This window comes from Ochotona curzoniae, unplaced genomic scaffold, assembly GCF_017591425.1.
Source record: "Ochotona curzoniae isolate NIBS_2020 unplaced genomic scaffold, NIBS_Ocur_1.0 scaffold_4505, whole genome shotgun sequence".
In the NCBI taxonomy this organism is placed as follows: Eukaryota; Metazoa; Chordata; class Mammalia; order Lagomorpha; family Ochotonidae; genus Ochotona; species Ochotona curzoniae.
In genome coordinates this window covers 3,766,260-3,786,250 of record NW_024467118.1, presented here as the reverse complement: position 1 = coordinate 3,786,250, position 19,991 = coordinate 3,766,260, and the positions used below count along the sequence as shown (strand labels likewise).

The window sequence follows — 19,991 nt, the reverse complement described above, 5'->3', positions numbered from 1 at the left end:
ATAGACATCATGGTAGTTATGAAAAACGGCCTCTTGGAAAGACTGTATCTCAATTTACAGGAAAAGTTATCAGTGTGAACAACTAGACAGTCCACCAGGGACCTCTGAAGCGAGAGCCGATACACGATGAAATGCAGAGAAATTTATCTTATGTTTTCTCATTTGATGCAAGCATCATGTGGCCTAAGCCTTTTTCTAATAGCTTTGCAACAGTCAAAGCTCTACCATTAGCTGGGTTGCCGCTGTTGTTGCAATACATCCAGGGCCATATGTTGTGTTTCTATGAAGCCATGAGCATCTATTATTTCTGTTTACAGAAAATAGATGAAAGTCTCTGGAATTCATGCAAAGCTATCCTATCCATTTAAAAAGCTGTTTTGTTAAACTGGAAAGATAGAATGAATGGTGACTGCATTCAATGAAATAACAGTTTTTGACCTGGAAGAGCCTTTAAAATCATCAGGTTTGTGTTCAGTAAGAGACTGTAAAAGAAACTCAGAGGGAACCATTTCTTCCAGGAAGAAATTTCTTTTTCTGACAGCCTAGACTAATTTCTGACTCTCATATGTCCCTTCAAGCCCACGCCCTTCTTTACGTGAAATTCTTACAAGCTCCTCATGTTTTACATGTACATCCATCATGCATGTACGCACAAGTCCTAGCCGGCCACCAAATCGGTACCTGGCATCTTCAGGGTTACGTCCCAGAGCCAGAACTTGACCTCTAACAGAGCCAGCTGTGAGCATCTGGAGGAAGGCTCCCACTGTATCTGTGTTTCCCATTGCCTAGTTCCATGCTTATCTCAGGGCAGCTGCCCATCATCATCTTAGGATTGAAGTTAATTAGGGGGAAATCAGGGGGAAATGTTCCAGGTCATACCACGTCCTTCTCTGGGGTTAGCATTTTTCTCAGGCATTTTTAGGGATGCTGTAACAGAATACTAAACATGGTACTTCACAAACTACAGAGGTGGCAGGGCCAAGCAGCATGTTGGCATCCTGACAAGTAACCCCTGTCTGCACCACCATCCCGGGGGGAGATGGAAGAGAACTACCTGCAGAAGGGAGCACACTCTGTCAAAAATAAAACAAAATGAACGCACTTTCATCAGAACCTACTCAGTCCTGCTACAACTAGGGTGGTCCCTTCTGAGGGCTGTGCCCTGGAGTGACCTCGCTTTATGTCAGGAGGCTGTGCCTCCTGAGGTTGCCACCATCACATCCCCACCACATTCCACCTCACCCCCACCTGGTCCCCACCTCGTCCCCTGAGGGCTGTGCCCTGGAGCCCGTGACCTCGCTTTGTGCCCTGCCCCTTGAGGTTGCCACCACCTCCTTCCCACCACATGCCCTTGTGCTGGACCAAGCTTCCACACACAAACCTCAGGAAGGAAAAACTGCAAGAAATGCCCCGACCTGGTTTGTACTTATTTTTGTCATTCATTCAAAAAAGGGAGCCTCAAACACAGGTCTTGATCATTCTTTCTTTCATGCTATTGTCATATATATATAATCATATATAACTATATATATATAATCATGAGAACAGCAGGCAGGAACTTGAGTTAAAGAGATGAAATGCATTTGTACAACTACCACACACCATGAAATATCATTCTGCCACTTGCCAAGTATGGGACGGCAGGAGAGATGGGTGACTTCTGCACCTTTAATTTCCCTGTTAACACAGCAATTAGGAGCAGATAGAGATGTTTAGCCTGACATTGGGTACCTAGCAAAATCTCATGACTGTTGGGTTCATCATTGACATTGCCAAAAAGGGGATTAACTTTCATGCAATTGCTTGTGTTTCAGGAGACAGACCCATGAAGGTGAATAAGGTAGGAGCCCCATCATCACACACCTGTTACCTTTACCCCAGAAGTGCAAATGTGACAACACGGGACTTAGATATCACTTGGAAAACACGTCCTGGAAGTTTGGTCATGATTTGTGGCTTCTGTTTGTAAACTGTGAGATTGTCAAGCATTGCCTCTGCGCAAAGGACAACAAGTGTAACTTCTGGTCTCTCTCCTTTGCAGACTCCCTTGCTGCCTCCCCGGTAAGACTGTTAACCGTTCTCATCATTCTGTTTATGCACGTGACTAGCGCCAGCACTCGCAAAAGAGAAACACAAAGACTTGATTTGGATCATGGATCAGATTAAGCCAACCTTCCTTCAGCTGTTTAGCCATTCACTCATTCACAGTTCAATAGCCCCTCACTCACTATTTCCTAATGAATTCTTTTCTCCTCTTTCTGATCCTCTCCCTTTCGTTAGCACAGAACTCTGCCTAATTGTAAATGGGAACATACTTGGCATGGCTGGGATCATAAAAGACCAGGATATAGCATAGAAATACATATATATACAATAATCAAGCAATGTCTATACGCATGTGGAGACTTGTAATTTGTCAGACACTGCATGTGTGTGCATGTAAACGCATGTGTTTATGCTTACAATCATAGAAGGCAACTGCTATGATAATCATATATACATGTGTAGGCCAGAGCAACAGATGTGGCTGCCGACACTGAGAGGTGATGCCGTGAGCATCCATGCTCTGACAAGCACTGCCTCACTGCTCTCCCCTCCACCAGAAGGGAGGCAGGTTAAGCCAACACCAGCATCTACCACAGTGCCTGATGTACTTTGGAAATCAGTGAGGCACTCACTGTATTCCAAACATTTTCATATTCCTTAGGAGATATTTTCTTTTTTAATTCCAGTCTCCTAGTATGGGATAAGTGGATGTTCACTGTTGTTTTCCCCAGGGTCCTCAAACCAGAACAGGTGCGAATAGGAAAGTATAAGGCTTCTGTACAGTTGTATGGAACCCTTCCGAAACCTGCCCCGACCAGGGAGCAGGGGCAAGGCGTTCATCTGCATTTTTGAACAGGAATGATCCCAACATTTGGAATTCTGAAATGGACTGAGTTGCTCTGTGATGTTACAAGTGTTCCCCAACTGAAGTGGCCAGGCCAGAGCAGGTCACAGCTCGGGTGGGCGGTGTAGTACCAGGCTAGGGGGGCAGTGTGATGCCAGGCTTCAGCACACTGGCTTCTCAGTCTCTGCCATGTTCTTCACACAGGCCCCCCGCCATTCTTCCCAAGAAGTACCAGCCCCTGCCCCCTGAGCCAGAGAATCTCAGACCTTGCTCTCAACCACACAGCTTTCCTGACATCCATCGAGAGCCCAGGTGAGAGACTGGCAATTGCTGCAGGTGGGGAGACCTGGCAGGGTGGCAGGGTGGCAGGGTGGCAGGGGGAGGTGTGGGGGCAGGAGGAGGTCAGAGGTGGAGGAGTGGGCAACAATGAAACCAAACAAGCCATCTCTCTGGGTGGCCTCCCCGAGGCGAGGCGAGGCGGAAGCGGGGAAAGGAGCGCAGGGCAGCACCAGGAACCTGCGGTTTGATGCTTTGAAGACTGCAGCATTGAGACAAGTGCTCCCTTGAGGCCCGAATCAGTTATCAAAGGGAACAGTGCGTAAGCACTAGGACAGCATGTGCAAAAGCCCAGAGGCATCCCAAGGGTCCAGGGTTGAACATGACCATGGAAGGAGCCTGGAGTTATAAAGTGCAATTTTATTCCAATTTAGCCTTCACACATATTCCGCCATTAGGACCTTCGACAAGCCTCGTCGCCGCCGTGTGTGTGCGTTTATAGGCGGGAAGACTAAGCTCTAAGCAAGAGTGACAAAGTCATACACACAAGTTGGGGGCTCAAATCCGATTTGTTTGCAACTAAGCCAAAAACTTAGGACTATTCAAGCAGGCCTGTAGTGACAGTGAACAGTTGTATCCTTGAATTTGTACTAAGTCTCTATTGTGTCCAGGAAAAAAAAGTAAGGTCGTGATTCATTTGTAGCTCGCTGGCCTCGTTATTAACCATCTCTGGCAGACAACGGACAAGCATTTCATTTCATATTTTATGTTATTTTTTTTATTGGAAAGTCAGATATACAGAGAGGAGGAGAGACAGAGAGGAAAACCTTCCCTCCAATAGTTCACTCCCCAAATGACTGCTACAGCCGGTGCTGCGTTTATCTGAAACCAGGAGCCAGGAACTTCCTCCAGGTCTCCCAAGCAGGTGCAGGGTCCCAAGCCTTTGGGCCATCCTCGACTGCTTTCCCAGGCCACAAGCAGGGAGCTGGATGGGAAGTGGAGCTGCCAGGACTAGAACCAGCGCCCATATGGGATCCTAAGGACTTTGGCCGCTAGGCCACCGTGCTGGGCCCAGCATTCCATTTCAGAGTTGCTCTTCAAAAGGTGACGTGGCCTCTGGCGTTCTGAGGCCACAGTTTTGCACCTTGCTCTGCGCAGGAAACACTTCTTCAAATTGCTTGAGTTCTTGCTTTAAATCCAGCTGACTAAATTATAGATCCCAAAGCCTAGCTTTTCTAAAACCTCAAATTTCAATGAGTAACACACAGGCAAGAACTTCAAGAAGGTCATGGGTAATGGAATAAAAGCTTGTTTCATTTTTTTAATGGATTTTTTTTCTACCCAAAGAAATTGAAATGTCTATATAGGTCTTCCAAAAAATACACTTTCAGGAACTTTTAAAAATTCCTCATATTGCTCTGTTTACAAATCTAGAGTTTCTATCTAAAAAAAGTGGCAATCCTCTGTTTGTTCTTCAAAAAATGTTAACTAATTCAAGTTAATAGTTTAAAACAATTTAGGCAGATAAATTTATAAGGTTAGATCAATTTCATATACCTTTTATAAAGTGAGCTCATTTGATATTTAATTACTTCTGATGTTGGCAGGTCTAAATCTTAGTGAACCAAGTTATCTTAAATAATTTTCATAACTGTGGGCCCGGCACAGTAGCCTAGTAGCTCAACTCCTCACCTTGCATGCACCAGGATCCCAAATGGATGCCGGTTTGTTTCCCAGGGTTCCCACTTCCCATTCAGCTCCCTGCTTATGGTCTGGAAAAACAGTCGAGATGGTCCAAAGCCTTGGGACCCTGTACCCACTTGGGAGACCCAGAAGAGCTCCTGGCTTCTGGTTTCGGGTTGACTCGGCTCTGGCCATTGCGGCCACTCGGGGAGTGAACCAGCAGACAGATATTTCTGTATCTCCTGTGTAAATATGCCTTTCCAATAAAAGTTAATAACTTTAATAATAATAGTTTTCATAAATTTAATACAGTAAATGTACAAATTTGGAAAACTCAAGTTCCCTTAAACAGCTAAAAGTCTGAAGCAGATTAACTGAACATAGCCTATAAAACAAGTCTAAAATCAATCATGTTTTTAATTGAGACCATGCAGTCACTCTGTCGTCATCTCTAATATACCCAGTATGTCTGAAAACATAAATCCACTGAGATCAGTTTCAGTTTAACTCCAAATTAATGAATACTATGGGTATTCACCTTGCTTCGTGCTGCTCCTCACACATCCTGACTGTCTCATTCGCCAGACTGAGGGCCAGGGCAGCGCAGGTGGACTGTCTTAGACAAGCTCACACAAGAGGACAAGACCCGGAGGAGCCCAGTGGAGGTGCCTACTGCTTGGTGATCGCTCAATGCTTCTGCCATCAGCTGCCCCAAGACACACAGCTCCTCTGTAGGCCAACAGACCCTGGTTTGCAGTGTCTGTCTCCCAGCCACGCTCAGCTCTAGTCCATCGCACACCACAGCTGTGGCAATGCTCACAGCCTCCCTCCGAGGTGCATGCTCTGTTGCCACGTTACAGATGAGATAAATGAGGTATAGACAAGACAACTGACTTATCAAGGCAATGAACACCTTGGAATTCATCCTGACCTCTATCCAGTATCCACAGGGTCAGATTCCACATCCCGTTCTCCCCCGCCCTTCAGTCCCCTGCTTGAGTTGTGTTGTGCTTCTTTTCTGTCCCAGATCTCTTTCCATTATTGGCATGACTTCCTGGGGTCAGACCCTGCCTGCCTGACAGCTTCATATACAAAATCCTTTACCTTTTCTCAAAGCAAAGCACTAAGCATTTCCAGATCAAGTTAATTATAATCTGCCTGTGCCAAGGGAAGTTGACAAGGAAAATCAAGTGTCAAGCGGAATCACCGTGTCGTTTATGTTCTCATGTAAGAGAAGCAGCTCACCCATGTCCCTTCTACACCACTGCTTGCATTGGCTCACAAGTTACTCTTAGAAAATGACAAGAAAAAAATCATTTCCTTTAGTTTTATGGAACAACAATAAATATCATGCTGTTAATTGGGCACTGAAAACGTAATGAAAGGTCTGCTTGGGATGCTTTCAGCTGGCTCAGTAGGGACTGCATTGTTTTAAATTATTATTATCATTTTATGATACAGTTCAGTAGGCCCTGGGATTTCCCTTACCCCCTCCCAAAACCCACCCCCACTCACTGAGTTTTAGGGACTGAATTTCATGTGATCCACATTTCTTTCTCTTGCAGACAAATAAGTTTGAAAGACTTAAGTCAGGTGAGTAGTAATTTTGTCCTGGGAAACCAAGAACACAATTTTTGCTCAACAAATGCCTGCAAAGAGCACAACTCCTTGAGGAGCTTTGCTCAAAATGTGTTATTATACCTATTTCAAAGGTGGTAAACTAAACTTAAACAAAATAACATGCAGAATTTTTGTGAAACACCTAGAGAGAGGGAGAGACAGAAAGAGAGGAAGATCTTCCATCAGCTGGCACATTCCTAAGATGGCCACCACGGCCAGAGATGGGCCAGAATGAAGCCAGGAGCCAGCTGCTTCTTCCAGGTCTCTCACGTGGGTAGCAGGAGCCCAGACATGTGAGCGATCCTCTGCTGCCATTCCCAGGCCATTAGCAGAGAGACGGATAGGAACTGCAGCAGCCAGGACACAAAGCAGTGCCCAAACGGGATGCCAGCGTCATGGGCAGCAGCTTTATTTGCTATGGCACAGTGCTGGCTCAAAATATGCAGATTTTAAACAAAGGTCTTGCTTTGTCACCTTGTTGGTTCAGTCTTCACTGGCCAAATGAAGGGCAGGCCCAGATCCACATGGAAGATCTCAGGTTTAAACCAATGGTTTCCAATGTATAGTGTTACAGAAATAAGACACTGAGCATTGTATCATACCTGGCTATCTATTCCCTGAGGGGGAAAAATTAAAAAAAAAAAAAACAAGACTGGGGAGCATGAGATTGGGAGTCACACAGACCTCTCCTGAATCCTGCCCTGTGCTTTCTAGTCAGAGTCCCCAACCACCTGGGTTTCTGTTTCCTCGGCCCACAGGAGGGTAGGGCCATTTCTTTGCAAAGATCGGTGTGGGTGTGATAAAATCAATGCAAGCAAATAAAGATTGTTCAGAACTGAATGCCAGGGGACTGTCTTAGAACCTTATGAGGGCGTTCACTTCCTTGCTGCCTCAAGACCAAGTTCCTTAAGATGATGGCTCCACCTGCCACTAATGGTGAGTTTCTGTCCCAAAAACACTAAGACTACTCACCCCCACCGAAGACTAAGAACTGGGTACCTGTCTTCATATTAGACCTGCAATCTTACACAAACAGCACAAAACTCATTTCCCTTCCCTCCTCTCTCGTGTGTTATATCATAAGCATACGAAAGTAAAAGTCACATCTTGAGCCTGTCACTCCAACCAGGTCTGTATTGCCTCTAGCTTTCCTAGCCCGTAAGATGCTCTTAAGGATGCTGCTGTCAAGGCTGCCATTACTAACTGCTGGTGACAGTCACGCCTCACTCAGCAGGTCCAGAGAGCTCTGCTAGGAGTTGCTGGGCTTCCTGGGCTCCACCAGGAAGGAGCAAGCCAAGGGTGATGCTCAGCTGCTGAGGAAAGTAGACATGGAAGGTGCTGGAGCCCACTCCCCTTTCTTCCTGCAGATCAGGTTTCTGTGTCTCCAGGAAGCTGGCCACCACTGAGAATGACCTCCAGTGGCAGGACGCCTGTGTCTGAGAGGACAACAGGCCTTCCTAACATTGGCAAGGAAGAGGGCAACAGCGAGGTCAGCCTGGGGAGCGGGAAGGGCCGTGTGTTCACTGCTGCTTTGGCTGCGATTCTGCTACACGTTGGGGTCATCTAATACTAAAGCAGCATTGCCCCTGCTCTTATTCCAAGGTACCTTGATCGTCAGGACTCCACACCCTCTCCATTACAAGTGTTCAACTCCATCTCTATCACAAATGACAGGTGTCACGGTTATGCACACATTAGGTGTTTTTTTATATTATACTCAAACCCTGTATACTAAAAGAAATGAAGTGTTACCCACCCCAATTCCAACTCACATGATTCAAAGAAAGCTGAGACTCACTGTCTCATTTCATCCTAACAATATCCCTAAAGAACAATGAAGCTTCAGAGAGATGACACACCAGCCCAGGTTCCTATACCAGGCATAACGTAGGGCCAGTACCCGAATCCCAAAGTTCAGGTCTCACCATCATCATGTGCCTTAAAACATAAAGAGATATTTCTTACCTGGGGGGTGGGAGGGGATTAGAAGAGGAGAAGGAGGTGGGTAGAAGGAAGAAAGGAAGGTTTGTGAGCTGGAAGGGCAGTGGAGGGGACAGGCAAGGGACACAGGTGAGAGGGAAGGAGAAAAGGAGGCAGGGAGGGAGACAGAAGAAAAGATGAGAGAAAGGAGGCTGGAAAAAGGAGATGGCAGACTGAGGCAATAAAGCAGGCTCTACTGTGCAATTTGAATATTGTTCTGTTAATAAATTATAAAGTATGAAACCTGAAGAAATTTCAATCTACGTTCCTAATTGTGCTTGATTTTAAACTCAGAACCCTCCAGTGAAGCTGGCTGGGGCTCTGTGACACAAAGCACCCGCTTCTCCTGGAGCAGGAGGGCTTCCCACCCCTCCAAGCTCTGCCCGCCTCTCCTCTGCCCGCCCGTGCACTGCAGCTGCCTCTGAGGGAGAGCTTTGAACTGCCAGGTTCAAAGTCTGGGGAAGACACAGTGGGGAGACTCACGTCACCCGTGAGCATGGATGCATTACGGTTTTTACTTAACTGTGGATTTGCTGTCCACAATAAAACCTATGTCCTATTTCCAGAACCCTAGGAGATGCTAAAGGCTTTGAAACAAAAGGTCTTGTCTGTTGGCTGTTGCCCCACTCAGCAGTTTGTTCCTAAGGTTTCTTGTCTGTAAGGCAAATGTGAGGTGCTCAAGATCATAATGTGAATATTTCTGTGCTCATCTTTTAAACTAAAAATTCTAGAGCATGAGAAGTGCACTCACAGCCTCATCCTTATATAACCTGTTAATAGCTTATTGTGTGTTTAAAACCTTTTCCTGCATACATGCACATACCTATGTAAGAATATGCCAGCTGGTTAGTATAACATGACCAAGCTTTTGTCTCAATGTTTTATGTAACAATGAGGCATTGTTACAACTAAATCTAACTCCATTTTCTAAATAAATCCTAAAATGCCTTTAAAATATTCCAAGATGCATGACATCAAAATTAACTACTCAACATATTTGAGCACATAGATGTTTTCTGATGATTTCCTACCGTAAGTAAAATGTGCTGATCTTCTTTATCTGTGGAACTTGGTCCACACTTCAGACTGCTTCGTAAAGAATAAAAAAAAAAAATTCCACAATGTAACTACTGGGATAAGAATCTTTCTAAGGTTCTCAAGAACCAAGACTAAATTGTTCTGCAGGAGCGTAAAAGCAACTTAGAGTCCCGTCAGTACACTGTATTCCTGTCCATTGCATGACACAGGGCACCACAGTTTGATGTTTATTTAGTCTATTGCAGATTGAAAAAAAAAAATCTATACCAGTAAAAGTTTTGTCTACTTACAATATCACAATTTGGAGCCTACCAAAGTGTCCATGAATGAATGAATGAACAAAACAACTGTGGTATATATTTACACAGAAAAATAATATTTATCCATTAAAGAGAATGAAGTCCTATCACTTGGGGAAACTTGAGGACATTATGCAATGTGAAATAAGGCAAGCACAGGAATATACATACTGTATGTTTTCACTCAGATGAGGAAACAGCAAAAAGTGCTCTCAGAAATAGAGTAAAATAGTGGTGGGCAAGGGGAATGGGGAGAAAGAGGGAAAAGCACTTTTTAACCAAATTCCTCGGATAGGGAACAACTCTCCATGTCCTGTAACACAGTAGGGTGGCTACAGTTAATAACATCTTACTAAATTCTGTATTTATTATTAAAATGTTTATTATTATTCCTGAAAATAGCTAGAGGAAAAGATTACAAGTGTTAAATGTGTGAGGATGATAAATGTGTGAGGATGACTATGGCAATTACCCTGCCACAATTATCATATGGTACAAACCTATGTCACGACATCACTGCATTCTATAAACAGACTACTAAGTGGGTGTCCATGAAAAGTTGAATAGAGCTTCTCCTGTAGCAAGTACATAATTTGATACTGTTAAATATTTTTAAAACACCCAAACTCTTATTATTCAAATGCTCCAAAACCAAATATAGTGTTATATTAAATTCTGTCACTTGGAGTCTTTCAACTTTTTTTTTCTTTTTGATATAGGTCCTTGAAGCAGAAAAACGTAAGATTTTTGCTTTCCTCCCCCCCACCCCCTTTGGCCTTAATATCAATAGAATAAGTTCTACATCTGGAGTTAAAGTTCTAATCATCATTTAAAAGAATTAACTTTTTGAAGTCTGGAGTGTGTATGTGTGTGTGTACTGGCCTGATTCAGGTGGAATAGTACATCATATTCTATTCAAGCACCCTGTGGTCTAAGTGGGATGTTGACATCAGAGGTGGCCAAAGGTTTTCTCCAGGCATGGCAGACACACTGGAAGCAAGCAGAAGAAAGGAAGGGAGGGAGAGGGAGAAAAGAAGATGGGAGGGAGGGAGGAAGAAAGGAAGGAAAGAAGGGAGGGAGAGAGGGATGGAGGGAGGGAAAGAGGAAAGAAGGGAGGGAGGGAGGGAGGGAGGGAGGAAGGGAGGAAGGGAGGAAGGAAGGGATGAGGGAAGCAAGCCAAGCAGCCACACTGTCACCCTGCCACTAACCTCTGGCTGCAGAGCCTGTCTACTCCTGAGGTCACTCAATCACACACCCAGATGTCTTCATGCATGTGCGCACACACACACACAAACACGTGCACACTGTGGGTGCCACTGCTGCATAATATGAAATCCAATACTCATTAGATGGCAGGATGCTAAGCAAGTCACCTCATGTCATCTTTCAGAGCCACATTTATCCATTCTTTTGCAATGACACACTGTGCCCAGAATCTGGGCCTGTGGCCCAGAGAGCTCATGAGCAACAGCACAGTGCAACACTGGGTGAGGAAGGCAGGACCGCAGGGTCCTCCACCATCCACAGGCATTTTCTGTCAAGCCTGGAGTCTGCTCTTCTATATCAAGAAAATTAAACTTGAGTAGGGGCCTAACCTGGGTTTATGGTTTCCCAAGGGTCCCTGATAGAGGAGTAGGTGTTTATTCACAACTCTAAATGATATTAAAACCTAACATAAACCATGATTTAAGTAATAGCAGGCTTCAGTGGTTATCAGTGCAACCCTGTGACATTACTGGTGCTATAAGAGGGGCAGATGCCGAGGGGACTGTTGATGACAATGACAATGACATGTTTTTATGGGACGTGTGATTAATGGACCAGTTGATAACTCCAGTCACAATCCCTTTGATTGAAGGTATCTAGTTTATGAGCAGCCTTGAACAGAGAATGGAGTAACAACCAAAATTAAGACCCATTGGTATCTCTATGCTCCTTGAGTTTTATTACTTGTGACCACAGTGTGGGAAATATTTTATGGGATCTCCTCTATCATTCCATTATGATGAGCCCTTGCTCATTATGGCTGGATGGTTAAAATCTATCTGTGATGAAAAGGAAATAAAAACAGTCACACCAATGGCACATGTAATAGCTACATAACACCAGTTTGTGTGCGGGGCAAAACTTTGCAAAACTTGATTACTATAGCAACATGCCCCTGGTTGTAGCCAGGTTGGAACTTCTGGTCTACATCAGAATGTTGAGAGTTGAGCAATCTACAGACTGGACATCAGAACACGGACAAGTACAGGTCAGCTCTGAGCATCTCCAGCCCCCTGCTCATCCTCTTTTAGATCTCAGCTCAGATTTCACTCAACACACACACACACACACACACACACACACACACACACACACACCACTCTGCGCCCCAAAGTAACACTTCCAAAAATCTATACAGTAAGTTTGTTTTGGTGCAAAGCAATTTTGAATGTGTGTATAGCTTTCCACAATATGCAATGTCTATCAATATTTTTAAAACCCACTCATAATGCCTGAAAATAGTTTACTGAATTGTGTGTGTATTTCTTTTCTGTTTCCTTCCACTAGAAAGTAAGATTTGTGTCCATCTGCATTATTTAACCATCGATCATGGCAGAAAACCTGTAGGTTTATCCATAATAGGTGTCCAGTAAATACTTGTCAACTGATAACAATGAAAAAATGAGAATGAGGCTAAAACTCTTCAAAATTGCCTGATTTAGAACCATTTCTAAAATATAAAAACTCCCATTGTAATACATTTTGTGTTTCTGGGAAGTTTAATGATATGTTCCAAATTGTGAACACTCAAAGCAATTGTTATAGCCTCAGGGAGAAGTCACACCAAGAGCTAGGAGTGTGTGTGTGTTAGTTTCCACTTAGCACCAATGACCTTGGACACTGCCTGCATTCAGTTATCGTAGTTCCAGTGCAATTCTAACGGGCCTTGGTCACTTTCAGTTTCTAACTGACAAGACTGTGTCACTCCCTTACACAGCACCCCACCACCAGGTGACACCTGAACCATCTCTGCTGACACAAAACCAAGCTATTCAAGAGATCCCGCCTGGGGTTCCCAGGTAAGAAGCCAAGAATATCTTGATGGGTCTTGCAGGGTAGGGGCCGTGTGCTATCTTGCAAAGGGACCACAGAATTTTCTGATCTAAAAACAGAAAAGAAAATGTGTGACCTTTGTGTCTGAAGTCCAACGAGGAGGCAATAAGAAGGTTGGGGAGTTCAGGACCAGCACATACCCTGGACAGAGTTCACTGTAATGGACGTGAATCAGCCGTATGAGAGAGCTTGGTCATTTCTAGCTATTTTTGGTCAACAGTCTCACCATGACTTGTATTATACCTGAACAACACTTAATAGATAACCAGGATGCCCTGGCCTCTTTAAAGTATTTGCTTGGTTAACTTACTGTCTCAGCTGTCAACTGAGTTGAAGCCAAGATTCTGACAGATGGCTCACCCACCTAAGTCACCAGAAGTAAGTGGTGGCTTCCTTAAAACAAAATCCAGGGCCTCCAAAACAGCGCTGTAAGGGTCCTCACTCCATTAGGGATACCTTCCCCTTCCATTCTGCCCTGGGACCCCAGCAGATGCCTTCCAGCTACCACACTCTAGCTCACTATGCAACATGGACACAGACTATCCCTCTCTGCCTATGAAATTTCCCCCATACTTACTCCTGTCCAACCTCTCCCTTCATAAAAATTCCTTCATATCCATCAGCTCACGTGTGAAGCCACACTGAATCCAGGAGTTAGTTCTGTCCTGCGTTCTAAGTGAGAAAAGTGAGGTCCAGAGAGGTTGCGGCCGTTACTACCGAAACCAAGCCCAGCCTCAAAGCCCAAACACCTTGCAGTGACCCATGCAAGCCACAGCCACTTGAAAACCTAGACCATGAACCCTGATCCTAGTACCTGCCCATGGCTAAAATACTGCCTTATATTCGTTCAGTGACTAGCTCCTGGTAAGAGACTACATGTGGGAAAGAGCCATGGTAGGCAGGATACACTAAATTCTCTAACACAATGTGAACAATGTGACTTGAGAAATGTTACTATCTTGCATGGGAACATCAGATCGAAGCCAGGATAGTTACAAAAACTCAATAAACATGATATTTCATTACTACAGTCAAACCCAGGGCATTAGTACATCACTGTCATCCCCTATCCCTGCCTCTTTCCCCACTTTGCTGCCATAAGCTGGTTTGCAACTTCATCACTTCATTCTCATTGGCTGACCTCTGTTGTATTAGGGCTGTGGCTTTTTACGTCTTATTGTTGTCTTTCCTGTTTAAGATCTGCCTGCTATAAATTGTGACCACATTATATCATACCTTAATGGAATTCTCTAAAAGAAAATAAATATTAATCTTAATATTAATTAATTAATATTAAGCTTTTCAGTTGATACCCATGGTCTTGGCTTGTTTCATTTGTCCATTCAATCTACCAACCAAACTCTCCAAATTCTCTTCCTCTCCTAATTGACCCCTTATTCTAAAGCCTCTTCTTGCCTCTGTATGTTGTTGTTCCTCAGAGCTCATCTGGAGCCCTGGGCAATCTCAACTATCCTCAAGATCAATTGTTAGTCCTAGGCTGATAATTCTAAGATCTCTATCTTACTCTCAAACCAATTCTCTTAACTCCAGACTTAATATTCACAGTCTAATGGACTGTTTCTCTTCAGTAGTCCATAAGCCTCACTAACTCATAAGACTGAAGATTCATCCCACCATTTCTACTCTTATTCACAAAACATTATATCTGTGCAGGCTTTTTACTTCCTGTTTCATTGCACCCATCCAATTAATTTGTAAATCCCAAAATTCTACCTATAAAACATTTTAATTCCATCCATTTCTCTCCTAGCTCTAAGCAAAGGTGAGCCACCATCAACTCTTGCCTGAACTGCCCTAATAGCTTCCTATTACAGTGACTATGGCCAGATTCTATCTCCCATTCATGAGTAGCTGTCTTCCAGTGTCTGGTAGAATGCACTGTTTTCTTGCCTCTGAGCCTATAGATGCTGCTTCATCCACCTAAACATACTCTCACTCCTTTCTGCCTTCAGAGGTCAGCTCAGTTAGCATTTCATCCAGGGCAGCTTTCTGAGAACCAAAGCAATTTTGGTATAGATTCAGTGTAATTTTACTCCCACCAGAACTTCAGTCATGCACATTTTTGCCATGACAATTATACCATATCATGACAGTTGTGCATCTTCCTTCATAAATAAAGCCTTATCCGAGGTTTTATCTTGATCCTTTATTCTTGTGCCCGTGCCCTAGAAGATGAATCCTGGTTTTCACAGAGCAAAGTCAGTGACAGTGTCCAGTGACAACAGCACAATGTGACAGCTAGATGATCTGCTGGCAATTCTGTCTACAAAGCCCACTGTAAGACCCCAACCTTCCAGAAGGCAACCAAAGCTAGCTGTGTACTCAATTGATGTCAACGGTGCTAACAAAAGTTCACCCTCCACTCAATTAATCTAGAGGCCTCAGTCAATAGTGCAGTCCTGGCTGGAGCCCTGCAATTAGGTTGAACTGTGGTGGCACCTGGAGCCTATTTCGATGGTGTTGATCACAATTACAAAAAGAGCCAGTCAAGTGTGAAGTAAAGCCATTGAGGAACAATCTTCATAATGCCACTTTGAAATGTACATGGTCATTCTGATGATCAAATACTTCCCTAGTCCTCTTTTCTTTGTGGATTTACTTTATAGCACTCCACAGTTTCTCACCCAGCTCACCTTTCAAGGAGTAATTGTTTCTCTACTTGGCTTCCTAGCTATGGTTGATTCTCAATCCTAAAGTTTAACTTAGATCATGAACTGAAGGTAGCAGCATAGACTAATTTTTCATTTTTTATTTTTATTTATTTGAAAAGCAGGGAGTGGGGAGTCATTTGTTTGCTGATCCACCTTCCCCCTCAAATGCCTGCTATAGCCAAGGCTGCTCTGGGCCAAAACCAGGAGTCAGGAACTCCACCCAGCTCTCCCATCGGTGTGACAAGGTCCCATGATCTAGAACCATCACTCACTTTTACTCAAGATGCACATCAACAGGAAACTGGAACCAGCAGCAGAGTCAAACCCAGGCACTCCAGATACAGGGTGTAGGTTTCCAAGTGATGTCCCAATGGCTATTGCCAAATCCCTGCCCCAAAATATTATATTCCATAGTTACATAACTATAAGGTAAGTATAAATTCATGATTTCAAAAAGTGAAGAATTGTGACAGGTCTGTAAACGACCATCTCAGTTACTGAAATGACTCAGAAAGAACTTAACAGAGTCAATTAATTTGTTCTATATTTGATATTTACCAATCTTGAGAAGGGAGAGGGAGGGCCGATGATACTTCTAGCATATTCAGTAAACTACAGCATGCTTTATGAATGTGACCCCAGGGCTTTCACAATGACCTGGAATTGAATTTACCATTCTTCTAAATAGAATTGCACCCACTATGGGAAATACTAACATACGTCCAATTCTTGTGTTTCCTTTAGCTCTTCATTCATAGTGAGTAGCCATGGTGTGCAAAACAGAGGTAAGAGTTCTTTCAGTAAGAATTAGAAAATAAACAAGTAGGTTATCAAACTAAGATACCCCTACCCTGGAACTTCACTCATGTCAACCTCAGCATCGTCAAGCTTTTGTGTATACATGTACTTAGCTCATTTTCATTGCCATAGAGCATTCCAATTCACTAATAAGATGTCATTTTAATTCACAGCTACATATGACCAGTTACAGAGTTCTCAAGTTTTTTCCTCTTAAGAACATTACTATCCATTATCTTATCACTGGTTTCACACGCTGCCCATGTACATGTTATGATGGTTTCTCTAAGAGTGAAATTGCTGCACTTCTTCTGTATCATCATGTATTTCCCAAAGGAAACGTTACCAACCTCACCAACAGTCTGTGTGTCCTCCTCATTCCCCATCCTCTCTAACAGTTGTTTCTGATAAACTTTTAATTTTCCCCAGTCTATTAGGTATAGCAGAGATTCATCTCAGGGAAAATCTATAAAGTGAAATTGAACAGATAAAAAGCAGCAGCATATTGTGTTGGTGAAGTTGCTCAGAGCAGCATACAGTATACGACTGTTCTTGGGTCGGGAGTGAGGATATTACTACTAGTACTATTCTTTCCACACTAGATCTGTCATGTTCATTCTTCCTTCACTGTATTTGCCAAGGAGATTCTATGTTTGGGTACAGACCAGAAATCTCTCTCTCTGTTGAGACAAAAAGTCGTTTTGGGGTTGGAAGATTAAAAGCCCTTGGAGTATGGTGAAAACTGTGAGGGAACTTCACACACTAGGTAAATGAATGAGATCCTGTGCTTGACACGTGGGAACGAACTGATGCTTCAAGAGCCAAACTTTCTGAACTGCCTCTTCTTCAGCCTACTCAGTTAACCTCAGTAGACTGAAGAATTTCCTCCTTGGCTTGCCTTATGCCTTCTTTTCACTTCTGCCATAGGCCATGTGGATCTTGGGTCCCTGATGCAATTCCCAACACAATTCTTTTATTTAAAAAAAAAAAGAAAATGATGAAAAAGAGTATGAATACCCCAACAGATTTAACCTCAGAGTCCAGTGTCAGGAACACTGGACTGTGTCAGGTCACATCTGGGGGTATCAGCATGAAAGGACTTGGCATGCCCAGGTGGAAAGTCCAGAGACTCAAGAGACCGACAGGTCCTCCTTCTGATGAGTTATTAAATATGCTGGAGGGATGGAGCAAACGGAATCCTAGCTTAGAGAAAAATCCAGTGTCTTAACTTGAAATATAAACATCATGGACATCTAAAACAGAAAAAGCAATTGATGAATAGAACAGAAGGATTAGTGAAAAGATGGTCTTCATGGTTATGAGTCCAAACATCCCAGTGCTGCAAGTGAATCATTAGTACTGGGGTCTCTTCTGTCGTTCTCAATTCATCTCAGAGGAAACAAGCTTGCTAACAGAAGTCTGGGGTGAACACGGGGAAATGTTTTGGCATCTATTAAATCTCTTTTTGGTAATAAATATCCACCAGGTACCTGGTTTTTGCCCACAACTGAGCTAGACCATAACGATACAGAATTGTGACAGCCCCCACCTCATTCTAAGCAAGACTAAGCATCTGAGATGGCCCTCTAGCAGCTGTGCCTTCTGCTAGATATCAGTGCATGTACAAATCCCAGTGCTTGGCAAGATCAGGTGTCAGAACTACACACAACTTCTCCACTCTTACAGAATTCTCAATCCAGAGTCCCCTCCAAAGCCTTCTGGTTTCAAGTTGAACACTTCAGGGAATCAGTGTAGACTAATGAAGTGTACATCTCAGTATCTAGAGATATTTTATCTCTACTTTACAAATGAGGAAATAATTTATGATAGTAACCACATTTATTTGGGTTTTTCACTTGTGTTTAATATTTGTCACAGTAATGTTCTCCTTCTATTTAAAATAAATGCTTTTTCTTATAAATTTTCCTGAAATGGTATGTAAAGGCAAGTTAAAATCTCCCCATAAATATTTATGGCTTACCAGCTTAAAACAAAATGTCTTATTATAAAAGTTACAACACAAAGGCCTAAGCTATGATTCTCCAATAAACTTAACAACACTCACAACTAGCATTTGTAGAGGGGCTAGCACAGGTCTGGCACTGCATTAAAAGCATAAGCCTCATGAGAATTTTTAAATATTAGTACTAAGTGATGTCAGTATGATTTTACAACCCAGGCTTTGTTTAATATGCTACCCTGCCTCATATGCTATTGGCCACCTACATCGTGCTGTCCCAAATATTCTAGAACCTGACCTGTGTCAATCTGTGACCTTCCCTTATGCAAGAAGGGAGGCTTATTTCATGAAATAATGGTAAAATGCTCAACACCACTAATCATAAAGAAATGCAGATCAAAGCAACAATGAGATCTCACTGCACTCCAGCTAGAGTCACTATTACCAGAAACAACTTTCGGCAAGAATGTCGAAGAAAGGAATCCTTTAAGCATTCTTGGTGGGAATGTAAATTAGTGTAACCATTATGGAGAATAGTATGGAGGTTCCAAAAACCTTAAAAATAGAACTGTGTGCAACCAAAAAGTCCATCTGTGGTACTGAAGTATGTCTGAAGAAAGTGGAATCATCTAAGCAATATCTATACTCCCACGCTTGTTATAACACTAGTCAAGAAAACAGCCAAGATGTGAAATCAACCTAGTTGTCCATCAATTGATGAATCAATTTTTAAAGTGTAGTGCATATGTTATTACTCAAGCCATAGAAGAGAATGAAATTTTGACATTTTTAACAGCATGTATGACCTAGAGCTCATTAGGTTGAATAAAATAAGCCAAGCACAGAAAAACAAGTATCAAATGATAGTTCTCATTTGTAGAATCTAAAGAAATCATTCTGACAGAAGCAAAAAATAGAAAAGTGGCTGCCAGAGCCTGGAGGGCAGGAGAGAAGGAGGAAGGGGACATTTGGTCAGTGATGAAGAGACATAAGATTTACTGATCTCTTACCCTGTATGTTGACCACCATAGTTAACAACAATAAATTCTATACTTGGAAAAAAGCCTGGGGTCGGCATAATACTTCAGTTAGTTAATCCTCCACCTCCAAGTGCCAGCATCCCATATGGATGCTGGTTCATGTCCAGCTGCTTCACTTCCCATCCAGGTCCCTGCTAGTGGCCTGGGACAGCATCAGAGAATAGCCGAAGGTCTTGGCACCATGCATTCACGTGGGAGACCCAGAAGAATCTCTTGGCTCCTGGCTTCAGATCAGATCACTTCAGCTTAAGCTGTTGAAGCCACTGGAGAGTGAACCAGTGATGGAAGTCTCTCCTTCTCTCTGTAAACCTGCCTTTCTATCAAACACAGATAAATAAAAATCTTTTCTTAATTTCATTTTTGTTGATGTTTACATAGCTGAGAAGGACAGATGCCCGTGTGGACCACTGATTAGAGTGGGAAGGGTCAAGTAATGGAAGAAAGAGAATGAGACAATTGTTTCCAATTTTGTTTGTTTGTTTTCTTCTTGTATCTGGAGGAAGGGAGAAGAGAATAGGAGAGGGCCACTCCCAGCAGCCTAACCACATCAGTACCTAGGCATGTGGGACAACCACTCAATGTCATCTTGGGTCCCCAGTGGAGAGCATGCTCTGAGGTCACTGCCCATGTGGTTTT

At 43.2% G+C, this 19,991-nt stretch overlaps 1 protein-coding gene across 1 annotated transcript in view; it reads left to right on the top strand.

The window, feature by feature from the left end:
• CLNK (cytokine dependent hematopoietic cell linker) overlaps positions 1-19,991 on the top strand; it is an 80,301-nt gene that overhangs the window by 41,632 nt on the left and 18,678 nt on the right. Inside the window, exons 8-14 of the mRNA XM_040966319.1 lie at positions 1,815-1,840; positions 2,042-2,061; positions 3,095-3,202; positions 6,415-6,442; positions 10,506-10,524; positions 12,770-12,851; positions 16,302-16,342. Of these exons, the coding sequence (XP_040822253.1) occupies positions 1,815-1,840; positions 2,042-2,061; positions 3,095-3,202; positions 6,415-6,442; positions 10,506-10,524; positions 12,770-12,851; positions 16,302-16,342 (324 nt within the window). The remainder of the gene's footprint in view (positions 1-1,814; positions 1,841-2,041; positions 2,062-3,094; positions 3,203-6,414; positions 6,443-10,505; positions 10,525-12,769; positions 12,852-16,301; positions 16,343-19,991) is intronic.